A 12,223-nucleotide genomic window follows, 5' to 3' on the forward strand; every position below is an offset into this window, starting at 1 on the left:
TGATAAAAAGAAACACAAAAAATGGCAAGAAGCTGTTGTATTATTAACTGCAATATTAACTGTTGTGCCAAAAAGTGATTGTCTGCCAAAAACTGATTTCCGGTATTTGCCAAAAACTGATTGCTCGTATTTAAATTGCTATAAGTAACTTGTTGGGCTATAATATGTGAAACATATGTCAAATGCATCCCTCATGGATGACATAAAGTCATCTCTCCATCTCCATCTCTTTTATTTCTCTCTCTTGCTCCATCTCTCTCTGCTGCTCTTCTGTCTCCTCTGTCACAGACTTCTCCACTTTCGATGATAAATCAGCCTGGTGCAACATGTAAGGATTGGCACAATTTGTTAAGATTTTGAGGAGTTTGAGAAACTAACCTTAAGCATAAAATAAAATTTACTATCAATAACTTCATAGCACCCGCCCAGCAGTATATAAACTCCGTCATGCTAGCTAGTACGCAGTACCAGTTATTCTAAGCGACTGTAAAAAGTCAGCACAACGAAAACAAACTCCACCTAAACTTGGTTTATATCTGACACAGATAGACAGCAGGTCATAACTTCTTACCTGAAGTTCAGTTCCTCTGCCACTATGACCAGCGGCCGCCTTGGGTCTCTCCTCCTCTTGCCTCCCCTTTCCCTTATCCACCTGCTGGCCAGTCCAGCTATGCCTCTGGCCAAGTGCCACAGCCTACAGCCAGATCAACTTGTGACACACATCTGCACCACGTTTGAATTCGTTTCATGCACAATACATTTGTACCTTTCAATTGGGCCTGACAAAACTGAAAATTTTGATTATTGCACCAAACAGTGCAATGTCCAATATTAAACAGCAACTCGGTAATCTAGGAATCTATGAGCGAACAGGAAAGGGAAATTGATTTTGAAATGAGGAGTGGAATCGCGATTTTAAAAAAGATCTGAAAATCAATTTATTAAATTGGAATTCGAAAATGGTTTTTGTAATGAGGTTTGTGACAGCACTGAGCAGCTCCTTCAGTGGGAGACTGCGGCAACCATGGTATGGGATGGAGAGATTTCGCAGGTCTTTCCTCCCTACTGCTGTCAGACTCCACAACAAAGACTTCTGCAGCTGATCAAACCCACACATGTGCAATAAGACTGCTATATGTGCAATTCTTTTTCTGACAAAGTTGTACTTTTGTATTTTCTTACTCAGTTGTATATAGCATTTGTATTCTATTTTATTCTATTGTATATAGTATTTTATTTTATTGCATTCCAGTGTTTTCTAATTTCTGCTACATAACTTTACACTTTTGCTGTAACGAAACAAATTTCCCACCTGTGGGACTAATAAAGGTCATCTTATCTTATCTCATCTTATCTTAAAAAAAGAAACATTTTGAAAATCACTTTTTTAATGTGGAATTCAAAAATGAATTTACAAATGCAGAATATATTCTACAATTCATTATTTAAGCACAGAATTCTTTATTTCAATGCACGTGACTCTTGTTATCTTCCATACTCTGGCAACAGGCATTTGTAATCGAACGTCAAAAAACTGGTGGTGGATGAGGTGCGTCTAGAGGAGGAAACAGCCAGACATGCCAGAGCCGTAGCGCTGGCCAAGAAGGGTCACTGGATGAATTGGAAGAATGTTGAAAAGAGGAAACACATGGATTGAAATCTGGGGAATGGAGTATAATAGGCTAAGTCATCCGAGCGACATATGACGTGCTGCCTTCCCCAATAAATCTGCAGCTGTGGTTTGGAAAGGACCCATCTTGCCCCCTGTGTACAGTCCCAGCAACATTCAAACAGATCTTGGTTGGTTGTAGGCAGTGTTGGGTAAGTTACTTTAAAATAGTAACTTAGTTACATTACTAGTTACTTCTATCAAAAGTAACTCAGTTACTTCAAGTTACTCGTTACTTTCAGAGCAATTAGTTACTAGGGAAAGTAACTTTGGTTTTACTCAGAATTCTCTTGTTAATGTGTTTCTTCCATAACTGGATACCCAGCAAGATTGCCAGTCTTTTAGCTTGCTTACTTGCCACAAGTGCACTGCCCTTCAGGCAGACCAATAGAAAGGAAAAGATAATGTGCACATTTCCACGAGAGAAATCCCACGCCTGGACCGTCATTGACTGCTGCCATGATTCTAGCCTACGTCACAGTGTCATGTGCGCCTTTTACATCCAACACAAAAACTGCAGTTGTGGTGCTTTGATTGTACTCAGAACTTGGAAATTCTGCCTTCTGAATAGGAAGATGTAGGTAACACCAGACTGCAGATGAGCTGCATACAGGGCTGGACTGGGACAGAAAATTGGCCCGGGCATTTTGACTAGAGACCGGCCCACCATTATAGGAAAAATCATAAAGCCTTTGAATGAAAACAAACGCTGTTGTGACAGTGATGTACACTGTTCTGATGGTATATATGCATCAATCTATCAATCGTTTGTTGTAAGATTCAGATAGTTATCTTTTAAAAACTAGACATTTTAAATGAGAATAAGAAAGTATTTCTTTGTGCCCCCCTCTCCCTGTTAATGCCCTACCTGCCCCCCTGGCAAAACTTTGCTAGACCCGCCCCTGCACAGTTACCAGCTGTCAGTTACTTAGAAAAGGATCCTGGTGTTATTTGTCTCTCAGAAACAGTTCATAACTTCCCTTCAACTCATTCGTGTCATCTAAAAGGTAAACCTGTTTCTCCATCACCTGTTCAGCTCTGATGATTCAGTAAGGACATCTCCTGGTTTCATCTTCATGTTTCCCTCTCACCACATAACCAAACCGACATCATGACCAGCAGCTTTTTTGCAGCTGTGGCTCCAGCAAACATCAGCTGATAGTAGAAATTAATATTAAATAAATTCTAACAACAGCTGATCAAGCTTAAACGTGCTGCTGTTGTTTAGCGCGACATCGGCTGGTTTCCTCGTTCTGGCGCAAAGTGGGTGATAAACAAACAAGAGAGAAAAAACGATCAGCTGATCATTGATCAGTTTTCATGATTGAAGTAGAAACAGGAGAGGGAGGGGGGATGAAAGAAGAAGAGGCAGCTGTGCAGCAAAGACACAGAATAACTCCAGCTTTGTGTCTTTTTCATTGTAGCTGAATTACGAGACAAACTGTTCCTTTTCACCTCAATAAGAAACGCGTAATATTTTCTCTGAATACCAGACGGGACGGTTCGCAACTCTAATAATTTATGAAAAAAATAAAGTTTAACATCGTTAACATCATAGCACCCAACCAGCTGTATAGAAACTCTGTCATGCTAGCTAGTACGCAGTACGGAAAAAGTCAGAATAACGAAAATAAACTCCACCTAAACTTGGTTTATATCTGACCCAGATAGACTGCAGGTCATAACTTCTTACCTGAAGTTCAGTTCACACTTGGACCGGCGGCCGCCTCGGGTCTCTTTTCCTTCTGCGTCCCCTTTCCTTCCTCCACCTGCTGGCCTCCACCACTTGCTAATGTTACTGAATCTGTGGAAGCGCCGTGATAGCCACCACACGAAGTAACGAGTAACGACCCTATCTAAATCCCAGTAACGACTAACGCGTTCCTGATTTTGGCATAATAACTAGTTACCGTGCTCGTTACCACAATAATAACGTAGTTACTGTAACGCGTTACTTAATAACGCGTTAGTCCCAACACTGGTTGTAGGACTAGGCTTACTCAAGGCAGATACACATGGAGAGACGACCAGGTCCTCAGGTGTCTAATTAAGAAAGTTGAGTGCAAGAGGAAATCTATCAACACTCAACCTTTCACGAACCAAGAGGAGCATCCATCAGCATTTGTCTGGGAGGGGGAGAAGCCGAAGACTAACCCTTCAACCCATGGACCTGGGCTCACTAAGGGTTGACAGGGATTGGTATTGCAAGTAGACTTGTATCAGAGTCTCACTTTTCCCACAGAGATGGTAACAACTACTCTGCGACCAGACCTTGTCCTTTGGTCTAACTCATGAAAACTTGCTTAAGTCATTGAGCTGATGGTACCATGGGAGGAAGCAATTGAGGAAGCATTTGAGCGTAAGAAGCTGCGGTATGCCAACTTGACAGCTGAGGCAGAGGACAGAGGGTGGAAGATCAATGTGCACCTGGTGGAAGTGGGGTGCAGGGGCTTTGTTGCCAGTATAACAGCAAAACTGCTTACAGGACAGGCGCAATGGCACGCTATAAGAGAATTAGCTAACACTGCTGAGATGACCAGTCGCTGGCTGTGGCTAAGAGGACTGATATCACTTGGGCAGCTAAGGCAGTTAGCTAACCACAAGACACACGCCCAGGATGGAACAACCCATGGTGGGCCTGTCTCAGTACATGGCGTCAATGGGGTAGAAAACCTAACACTACAAATTTTAATGTGATAAACCAGAACCCTGGTTGATCGATACCGCTGTCTCAGGGCCCCCTGGGGGTTGTGCAGTTAACTTCATGGTAGTGAAACCTAACGAAAGAATAAAAAAGTTCCGCTCTTCTCCCCACAGCTCTTTTTCCCTTTTCTGGGAGGCAATGGGGAGATATAGCATACAGCCCGATCCGGCAGGGAGGTGTGGGATGCCAGATCAGGCACCCCCCTTCCGGCTCTCCTCTCTCCTATCTTGTCTCTTTTGTCTTACTTCCTGCTATCACCTTTTCTATCCAATTGAAAAAGTGAGGCTCTTTAAATATTATAGAAGTAAATATTACTTCTCGGACACGTTTTGCAATAAATTGATCAAATAAATTGTAGAAAACTAAACAGAAGAAAGTAGAAGAGAAATAACAATTTAACATAAACCAGTGACACACTCTGGGGCCTGATCAACCCTGGCAGGGCCTCCTTGGATGAGGGTGTCTAATGATAATGACCAAAACATCCAATGAATCCAAGGTCCACTACTGATGATTTGTCCTTAAATTTTAATATTATAACCTAGATCAGATTTCTAATCCCTTAACCTAACCAAGGAATGTAAAAAGAAACTAAAAAATGGCAGAATAGACCAAAATACCCTGTGAAGTTGAGGCACACAACGATGTGTCCTGCTGGTAAAGTTTCTGGGCTGCCTGTCCTCATAGTAACCATCCCTCAAGACTTTCTCTATTTGAAGCAATGCATTTTTAGGAATTGTAACATCTAGTCCTTGTATTGAATCAGATATTAAGAACCTGCTTTTTTCATTTGAAGTCATTTCATAACTTAGATCAATGGTGTCAACAAGTGAACTTGAGATGATAATCCATACTTTTGTCTCTACAAGACTCGACTACTGTCTGTTTACCTGTGTAAACAAGAAAAGGCTAGCTCATCTATAAACTCAAGCTAGCTCAAAACTCAGCGAGACTAGTGACTTGCTCAAACAAGGGAGCTCATATAGCTCCTCTTCCATTTTAAAATTCTACTTTTAACCTTTAGAGCACTACATGGACAGTCACCTCCACCGCCCTATATTGCTTATTTGATTCTTATACATGCCTCTCCTCATAACCTGAGGTCATTGAATCAAAACCTTTTAGTGGTCCACCACACTTCAGAACATGAGGGGACAGATCTTTCCAAGCTGTTGCATCCAGACTGTGAAATACACTTTCTCTATTTCTATGGAGTTTGGACTCTGTGGAGACCTTCAAAACACAGCTAAAGACATTTTCATTTCAAAAGTTTTTTAATTAGACCAGGATTTTTATGATGTATTTATGACTGTATTGTGTTTTGTTACTTCTCTAGTGCTACGTATATTGATTTTATTCAGAATTACAGAGACCGGGTTTCAACAGGATCAAATTGGTTAGCCTAAATCAGCACCCAGGACACGCATGAGCTGTGAAAATCCTCAAAGCACAGGCCGAGGAGAAGTGGCAGAACTTTTTTTATCCAGCTTATTAATCAACCAAAGACCAAGACAGAGATTAAAAACAGTTCAAAGCACGGCACTTAGCTATGGTCACCCAAACTAGAAAACTCAAAAACCTTTTTTATTTGTTGTTAGTTCTGTTGGCTTCTCTCAAAATGTATAAGAGCCAAACTACCACTTAATAGTCTTTGTCTGATCGTTTATTTACAAAATTTTAATTTACAATAATGGATTACATGTCATTACATAGCTGTCTCTCTGAAAATGCTGTAACCACGTTTAAGGATATAATTCATCCACTGTTATCATCTTTAACGCTATTTGCCAACACAGTGTAGAGCAGGTACCTGAATGCTACTCCCAAAGAAGTCAATTAACAATGTTACATCTTCAATACATAATACTGTGGTTCCTCTGAAAAAGAAAAATCTCAAGTCCAGACAAATAGACTAATGGATAGACCCAGAGATCAGATTAGAAAGTGTTTCAATTGCAATTTTTAACTGTATGTGTGTGTGTGTGTGTACTCATACTCGTAAAAGTTAACCGATACCATGAACCGATACTAACTTATTTCATTAATCAGAGGGTGGATTGTCATTTTTGTTGTAGTTTTTTAGATTGGCCAGTAGGGGGACATCCCGCGCTAAACAGCCACAGGGTTAGACGAGTGAGACTGGCAGCTCCAGATAAAAAAAGAGAAACTTGAGGCTGCTGTAGCTAGGCTAAACAAAAAGTCAGCAGTGTGGACCGGAACAGCCAACTTTAACTCAGGTTTTGGAAAAGCGATGAAAAATGTCAAGAGAAAATACATGGGCAGTTAAAATAACGGAGGCTCTGACTCATTTTATCGCTCTGGATGACCAGCCAATGCCGGTCGTGGAAAACATAGGATTGCATCGTCTTCTCAGCATACTCGAGCTGCGATATGAAATTCCCAGCTGCCCACACATCAGGGAGATAATGGTGCCAAAACTTTCTGAAGAGGTAAAGACAAGCAGTGTGTGCGCGATGTCAGTCCTCGGTTTAACGGCACAGTGGACTGATGATCCACGCGCAGATGAGGAGTTCGTTTGTCAATGCCAAATACTTTCGTTATTTTGTTTGTTTGCTTACAATATGGACACTCTGCAACAATTTAAAAGTTTATTTTATTCTCAAACCTAATTTGTATTTATTTTATTCCAAACAGAAGTGTTTATTTATTATTCTGAAAGCTCGAGACAGTGCCAATAGTTCAGTGATATTTTGTTAAATTACAATGTGGAGACTCTGCAATAATTTAACAGAAGTGCTTATTTTTCACTTGAAATTTTTTTGTGGTCATTTTTATTAAGATATTATTTATTATCGGCAGAGAATAAATAAAACCTGTCTTCCAATTCATTGCATTTGTGTGTGTGTGGTAGAAGTATCGGTTTTTGTACTCTGTATCGGCAAGTACTCAGATCGAAGTATCGGTATCGTATCGGTTTGAAAAAATTGGTATCGTTGCATCCCTAGTATACAATAATAACTTACAATAGCATACTACTTTAGCCCCCACAGCAATGTAAAACCGATTTAAAAAGCAAATTTATGGAACTCAGACACGTATCTTTACAATAACTAAAATTTGCAGAGAGCGAGTCAGAGTGAGCTACATTTGAAACAAATCAACTAACTGACCCACAGAGGAGGGAAATGTATTTGTAACTAAATCATTGTAAAAAATTAATGAGAAGTCCCTTGAAATATTTCTACGATACAATTGGAGATAATAAGGTAGGTCTTCCCTGCCTTCCCTGGAAGACACACATATGAATAGATCTTCTTCTCTTGGCTCTTGACGGAGGCGGTCGCACTTTCTCCTTCTCCCTTATCTTTCCTGCTTGGCTTCTCATGTCCTTTGTATAGTCTCACTTATTCTCTAACCCTAAGAGAGTCTCCCAGACTTGTTGTCTAAAAACATAAAGAAGAATTATGGATTTGAGCAACTGGTCCCTTAACGGAATTGACACCCTCCTGGGCTTGGGAGAGCCCGACTGTCCTGCGGAGTCGTTTGCTGCTGGATACTCGATGGTTGGTTGCGTTGTGTGTCTGGCGACACTTTCGATGGAGGAAAATGAACGACATCTACCAATTCGGAACCATGATAACAGAGTTCTGGCTGATCGGAGCTGGCTCGGACCTGGCTTATCGAAGTACAAGAAGCAGCTACAGCTGTTCAAAATCCCACAAGGCTGGCTGACATGATTGACGATGGGCAGGGTTGTGAGTACTCAGACTGTGTTTTTGAATGCAATATGGATACGATCTTGGAGAAGCTCATGGCTCTGCTATATGGATAACATCTTGAAGAAGAACAATGGGAATTGAGAGACCTGGTGACCAGTGACGGACATTAGACCAACTGTAAAATTGGAAGCAGTTTGTTCGCACAAACCACAACAACTACCATCTTCATCTCATGCGGCCCCCCTGGCGCCAGCTGGATGCTCAAGGCAAAAGCTGACGGGAATAACAATTCTCCCTTAGATAATAAGACTGTTTGTTATGACTCTCTCCCTCCTCATTCAAGGTCACCCGCGTCGACCAAAGATTGTTGACTTTTGCTTAACCGGGTGAAGGGACACTTTATCTCGGTTGAACACAGAACACGCACACATACGCATGTACACTGACACAGACCTACACTCACCCCCTCCAAACGCCTTCGAAGCTTATGTCTTTAATGTTGTGAGATGTCATGTGACAATTTATTATTTATTGTGACAATAAAAGTGATTTCGATTTGATTTCGATAATGATTCATGTGCTGAGGTGTTTTTTTCTGTTCTCAAACTGCTCTCTCTGTTGGAGCTCAGTCTGGGGGGAGTTCTTATTTCTCCTCGTCTTTCCTCATGTTGTGCATTTTCCATTGTTGTTCGGTTCCGGGTTGCTGCTCGTGCAGCTGAACGGCCAGCTACCTAGCCTGAGCTATCTCCCCAATGTGATGTTTGTGTATTGTATGTACGGTTGACAAGGTCAGTTTCTTAATTGCCCCTTGGGGATAAATAAAGTAGTCTGAATCTGAATCTGAATAGATAAATTAATCCCACTAACCCTAACCCTATTAATTAATCCCAGAGGGATTAATTAATTAATTACTTAATTAATTAATCCACACACCAGTTGGAACCAAGCTGCTCACTAAACTATTTGTCCTCCCCCATCCCCTAATACCTGAAAGACCGGAGTGGAAGTTCCTCCCTACACTGTGTTTGAAGCAAAGCACTTCACTCCAACACACTGCTTCACATATGAACATGTGTGTGAAACAGAGCTGAGCTGACATTAAACATGATGGAGGATTTATTCACAAGCACTGAGTCACAACAACATTTACCCACACATAGGGTTGCCAACTCCCTGAAAAAAAAAAAAAGGGACGCCTAATTCGCCAGGGCTGGGTGACCCGATTGTCTTCACCCTTCCCGGTGTGGGGAATTTCTTAGCTCTTGTTTTTGTGTGTGTAATTATTTTTTTAACCATTTGACAAAGTGCATACCCTTTTCAGCTCAAAACTTTTGTTTCTAAATACGGAACGATTCCGTTTTTCAAGGGACGGTTGGCAACCCTACCCACACATTACCTCTGCAGGACGACACACGCCTGATTTAAAGTCAGCCATTTTCTTTGACCGATGTTTCCAAGCAAAGCAAAACTATGTTTTTATCCTAATATGATATATTTTTAAGAATTTTATGCAGTGTTAATACTTGAGATGTGTTTTCTCACCAAATAAAGCCCCTCCGCAGCATTTCATTGATCAAGTATTCACCACTTTGCAGCAAAATTAAATCAGACATCTTTCAGCGGGTTACTTTCTGCTTTAGTTCATGTTAGAATAAAAAGTTTTTTCGTGTTTCACTTCCTGTTTGCTGAAGTGGATTTTCAGTAATTTAGAAACGAAAGGCTTATTTTAAAAGACAGTTTAAGTGGGACTGAGGGAATGATATGTTTGCACTGCAGTTTATATCCAACAACATCAAGCAGTTAAATCAAAGAGTTCATGTTAGTAACAGCTCACCTCTCTGCAGCAGACACAGGCTGGACTTTAAAATCAATGCCATGACGTTTAGACCCATCACTCTTTAAGGACACAGAGCTGAGTGGAGGTCCAGGTGGGTTCCTGTGAATAATGATGGAGCAGTGATGTGAGTGCTGAGCTGTGACATGGAGAAGAGTCATGGACAGTTAGAGATGGTCATCTCACCTCTGAGCTTTGGTCTGGCTCTCATGTTCCCCACACAGAGTGGTTTTAGAGGGAGGGACTCCCTCCTCTCTGTCCTCACACTCATCCATGCACTTTCTACCTTCACCTGCAGAGGAAACACAAATCATTCATGTGCACATCAGCTGAAATCCTCCTTTCATCATGTGTGCTGTCCAAATATCAGCTGCTTCTTTCCTGCTTCATCTCAGTGTCAGCTGAATGCAGTCAAACAGCAGTATGAGGCAGAGGAAGCTGCCATCAGCTGCTCTACTATCAGTCCACTAGATGGAGCCGTGAAGCACACACGATGCATTCACTGACACACACACATTCACTGTTAAAAAGAAAAATAAGAAGTGACAGTTTGCCTCTGTGTAATGTAGACAGAAAATCACAGGAAGGAGGAGGAGAAGGCAGATTTTCAGAACAAAAGGAGTTTGTTTTAATTTTATTTCATTTTATTTTAAACTTAAAGGAGTAGTTTGGGAGTTACAGTTTTTTTAGTTTATTTTTATATTAAATGTTACTAAATCATATTTGGAAAATAAATACTACATTCGTCAATGTTTTATTTATTTGTAATACGTTTCTTCTGTCTAAACAATCTCACTTTGCCTGTTGACATACCTGATAACTAATATCTAATTAATATCTAATTATCTGTTAATGTTTTCAGTAATTTAATATAATAATTTTGTTTCGTCTAATCAAGTCAGTTTGAATATTAAATCCAACAACATCTGTGCTGTTATCATAATTACTTCCAGTTTATCCAATATTTGAAACAAAAGATTTTTAAGCAGACTGAAGTCAACATGTTTAATTCAGTTCTTAACTACATCTGTAAATCTACCTGCACTGTAATAATAAAGACCCCCGACCTCCAACAGCTATTGTCAGTATAACTGCTTATGGTCAAACTGTGAATTCATGGATTTTTTTTTCACATTCTGTCTCTCACAGTTGAAGTGTACCTCTGGTGCAAATTACTGACCTCTGTCATCATTTTAAGTGGGGGAACTTGCACAATCGGTGGCTGACTAAATACTTTTTTGCCCCACTGTATATAGGTGCCACTATTCTCTTTTACACAGCTGACTCACATCAGTAATTAAAGGGATTTAAGCCCAGGGAAAGGTGAGCTCTGGGCCAGAGTGTCATGTGAATGCTTACAGCTAGTGTGTTTGTAGCCACTGAGGTGTGTGTTTGTGTAGCTGCAGCTAGTGAGCTGCTCTTTTTTGACTTACTTCTTACTTTATTGACCAATGCTTGAGTTTTGTTTGTTTCTTTAAATAGTGATAGCGGCTTATCTGTCTCTTTTAGTTGAGCTACTTTAATAAAACTCTTTAATTATCCCTTTTGCCTCCTTGTCTCCTTTTTCTGACCCGGACACTTTTTTTGTTACTTCCCCCTCACCACTTAGACCCGTTAGGGGAACGTAAGTTTTTTTTTTTTCCTGTTAATGTAACACCTGGAGCTCAGAGTCTCTCAGGTTGAGCTCAGGCAACATTCAGCGTATTTTGGTCTAACTCCTGGACTCCTATCGCACAGTAACAGAAAATGGCGGACACACTCGGGCTCGCTGAAACCCCCCCCCCCCCCCCCAAAAAAAAGAAAAACCCAAAAAAAAAAAAACCATTACACACTGACTTTAAGGGCGAGACCGGAAATAAAAACACAGTTTGTTGTGTGAAGAAATCAAACATGAGCTGAACAAACAGTAAAGTTCCTAAAGACAAACTGTTAAAAGCAAAGCAAACTTACAGTTTCTTCACACAGAAACACCAACAACAAGCTCCACTCCACGAAGTTCAGGAAAGTGAAACTAAACTTTGAGAAGGAAGAGAGGCGTGTGAGGACACTCAGGAGGATCGAAAAACTGTGTGCTGTGTTCAGGGACACTTCGAAAACTCCCAGCTCCCAGGCTCTGTTTCCAGTAGTGATGTGCGGATCGATCCTGAAATATCGATTCCTCCGATACCAATCATTTATGTTCTAGAATTGATTCACATTAAAATATCGATATTTTAGTAATTTAGGGTAAATTTGTAGTTTATCATTAACAGGAACACAGTGGAAAGAAACTATAACACTGATTGTCTACATTCAAAGGAACTACTTCCTCTTCCGCCTTTCATAGTCATGTGCGA

General features: G+C 40.6%; 1 protein-coding gene across 2 annotated transcripts in view; it reads right to left on the minus strand.

The window, feature by feature from the left end:
• LOC147309149 (protein NLRC3-like) overlaps window positions 1-11,971 on the minus strand; it is a 43,991-nt gene extending 32,020 nt beyond the window's left edge. For both annotated transcript variants that reach the window (XR_015125936.1, XM_086270501.1), the window contains exons 1-3: window positions 11,838-11,971; window positions 10,074-10,179; window positions 9,888-9,989 (exon numbers count right to left, since the gene is read on the minus strand). Coding sequence is in view for 1 of the 2 variants with exons in the window: in XM_086270501.1 (XP_086126627.1) it covers window positions 9,888-9,989; window positions 10,074-10,162 (191 nt within the window). In the remaining variant the exon portion in view is untranslated. The remainder of the gene's footprint in view (window positions 1-9,887; window positions 9,990-10,073; window positions 10,180-11,837) is intronic.
• Between the last annotated feature and the right edge of the window lie 252 nt (window positions 11,972-12,223).

The sequence above is a fragment of the Aulonocara sp. 'chitande type north' Nkhata Bay genome, linkage group LG18, assembly GCF_057382095.1.
Source record: "Aulonocara sp. 'chitande type north' Nkhata Bay isolate Kocher_YH1m ecotype deep benthic linkage group LG18, A_spYH_male_GT1.1, whole genome shotgun sequence".
Classification (NCBI taxonomy): Eukaryota; Metazoa; Chordata; class Actinopteri; order Cichliformes; family Cichlidae; genus Aulonocara; species Aulonocara sp. 'chitande type north' Nkhata Bay.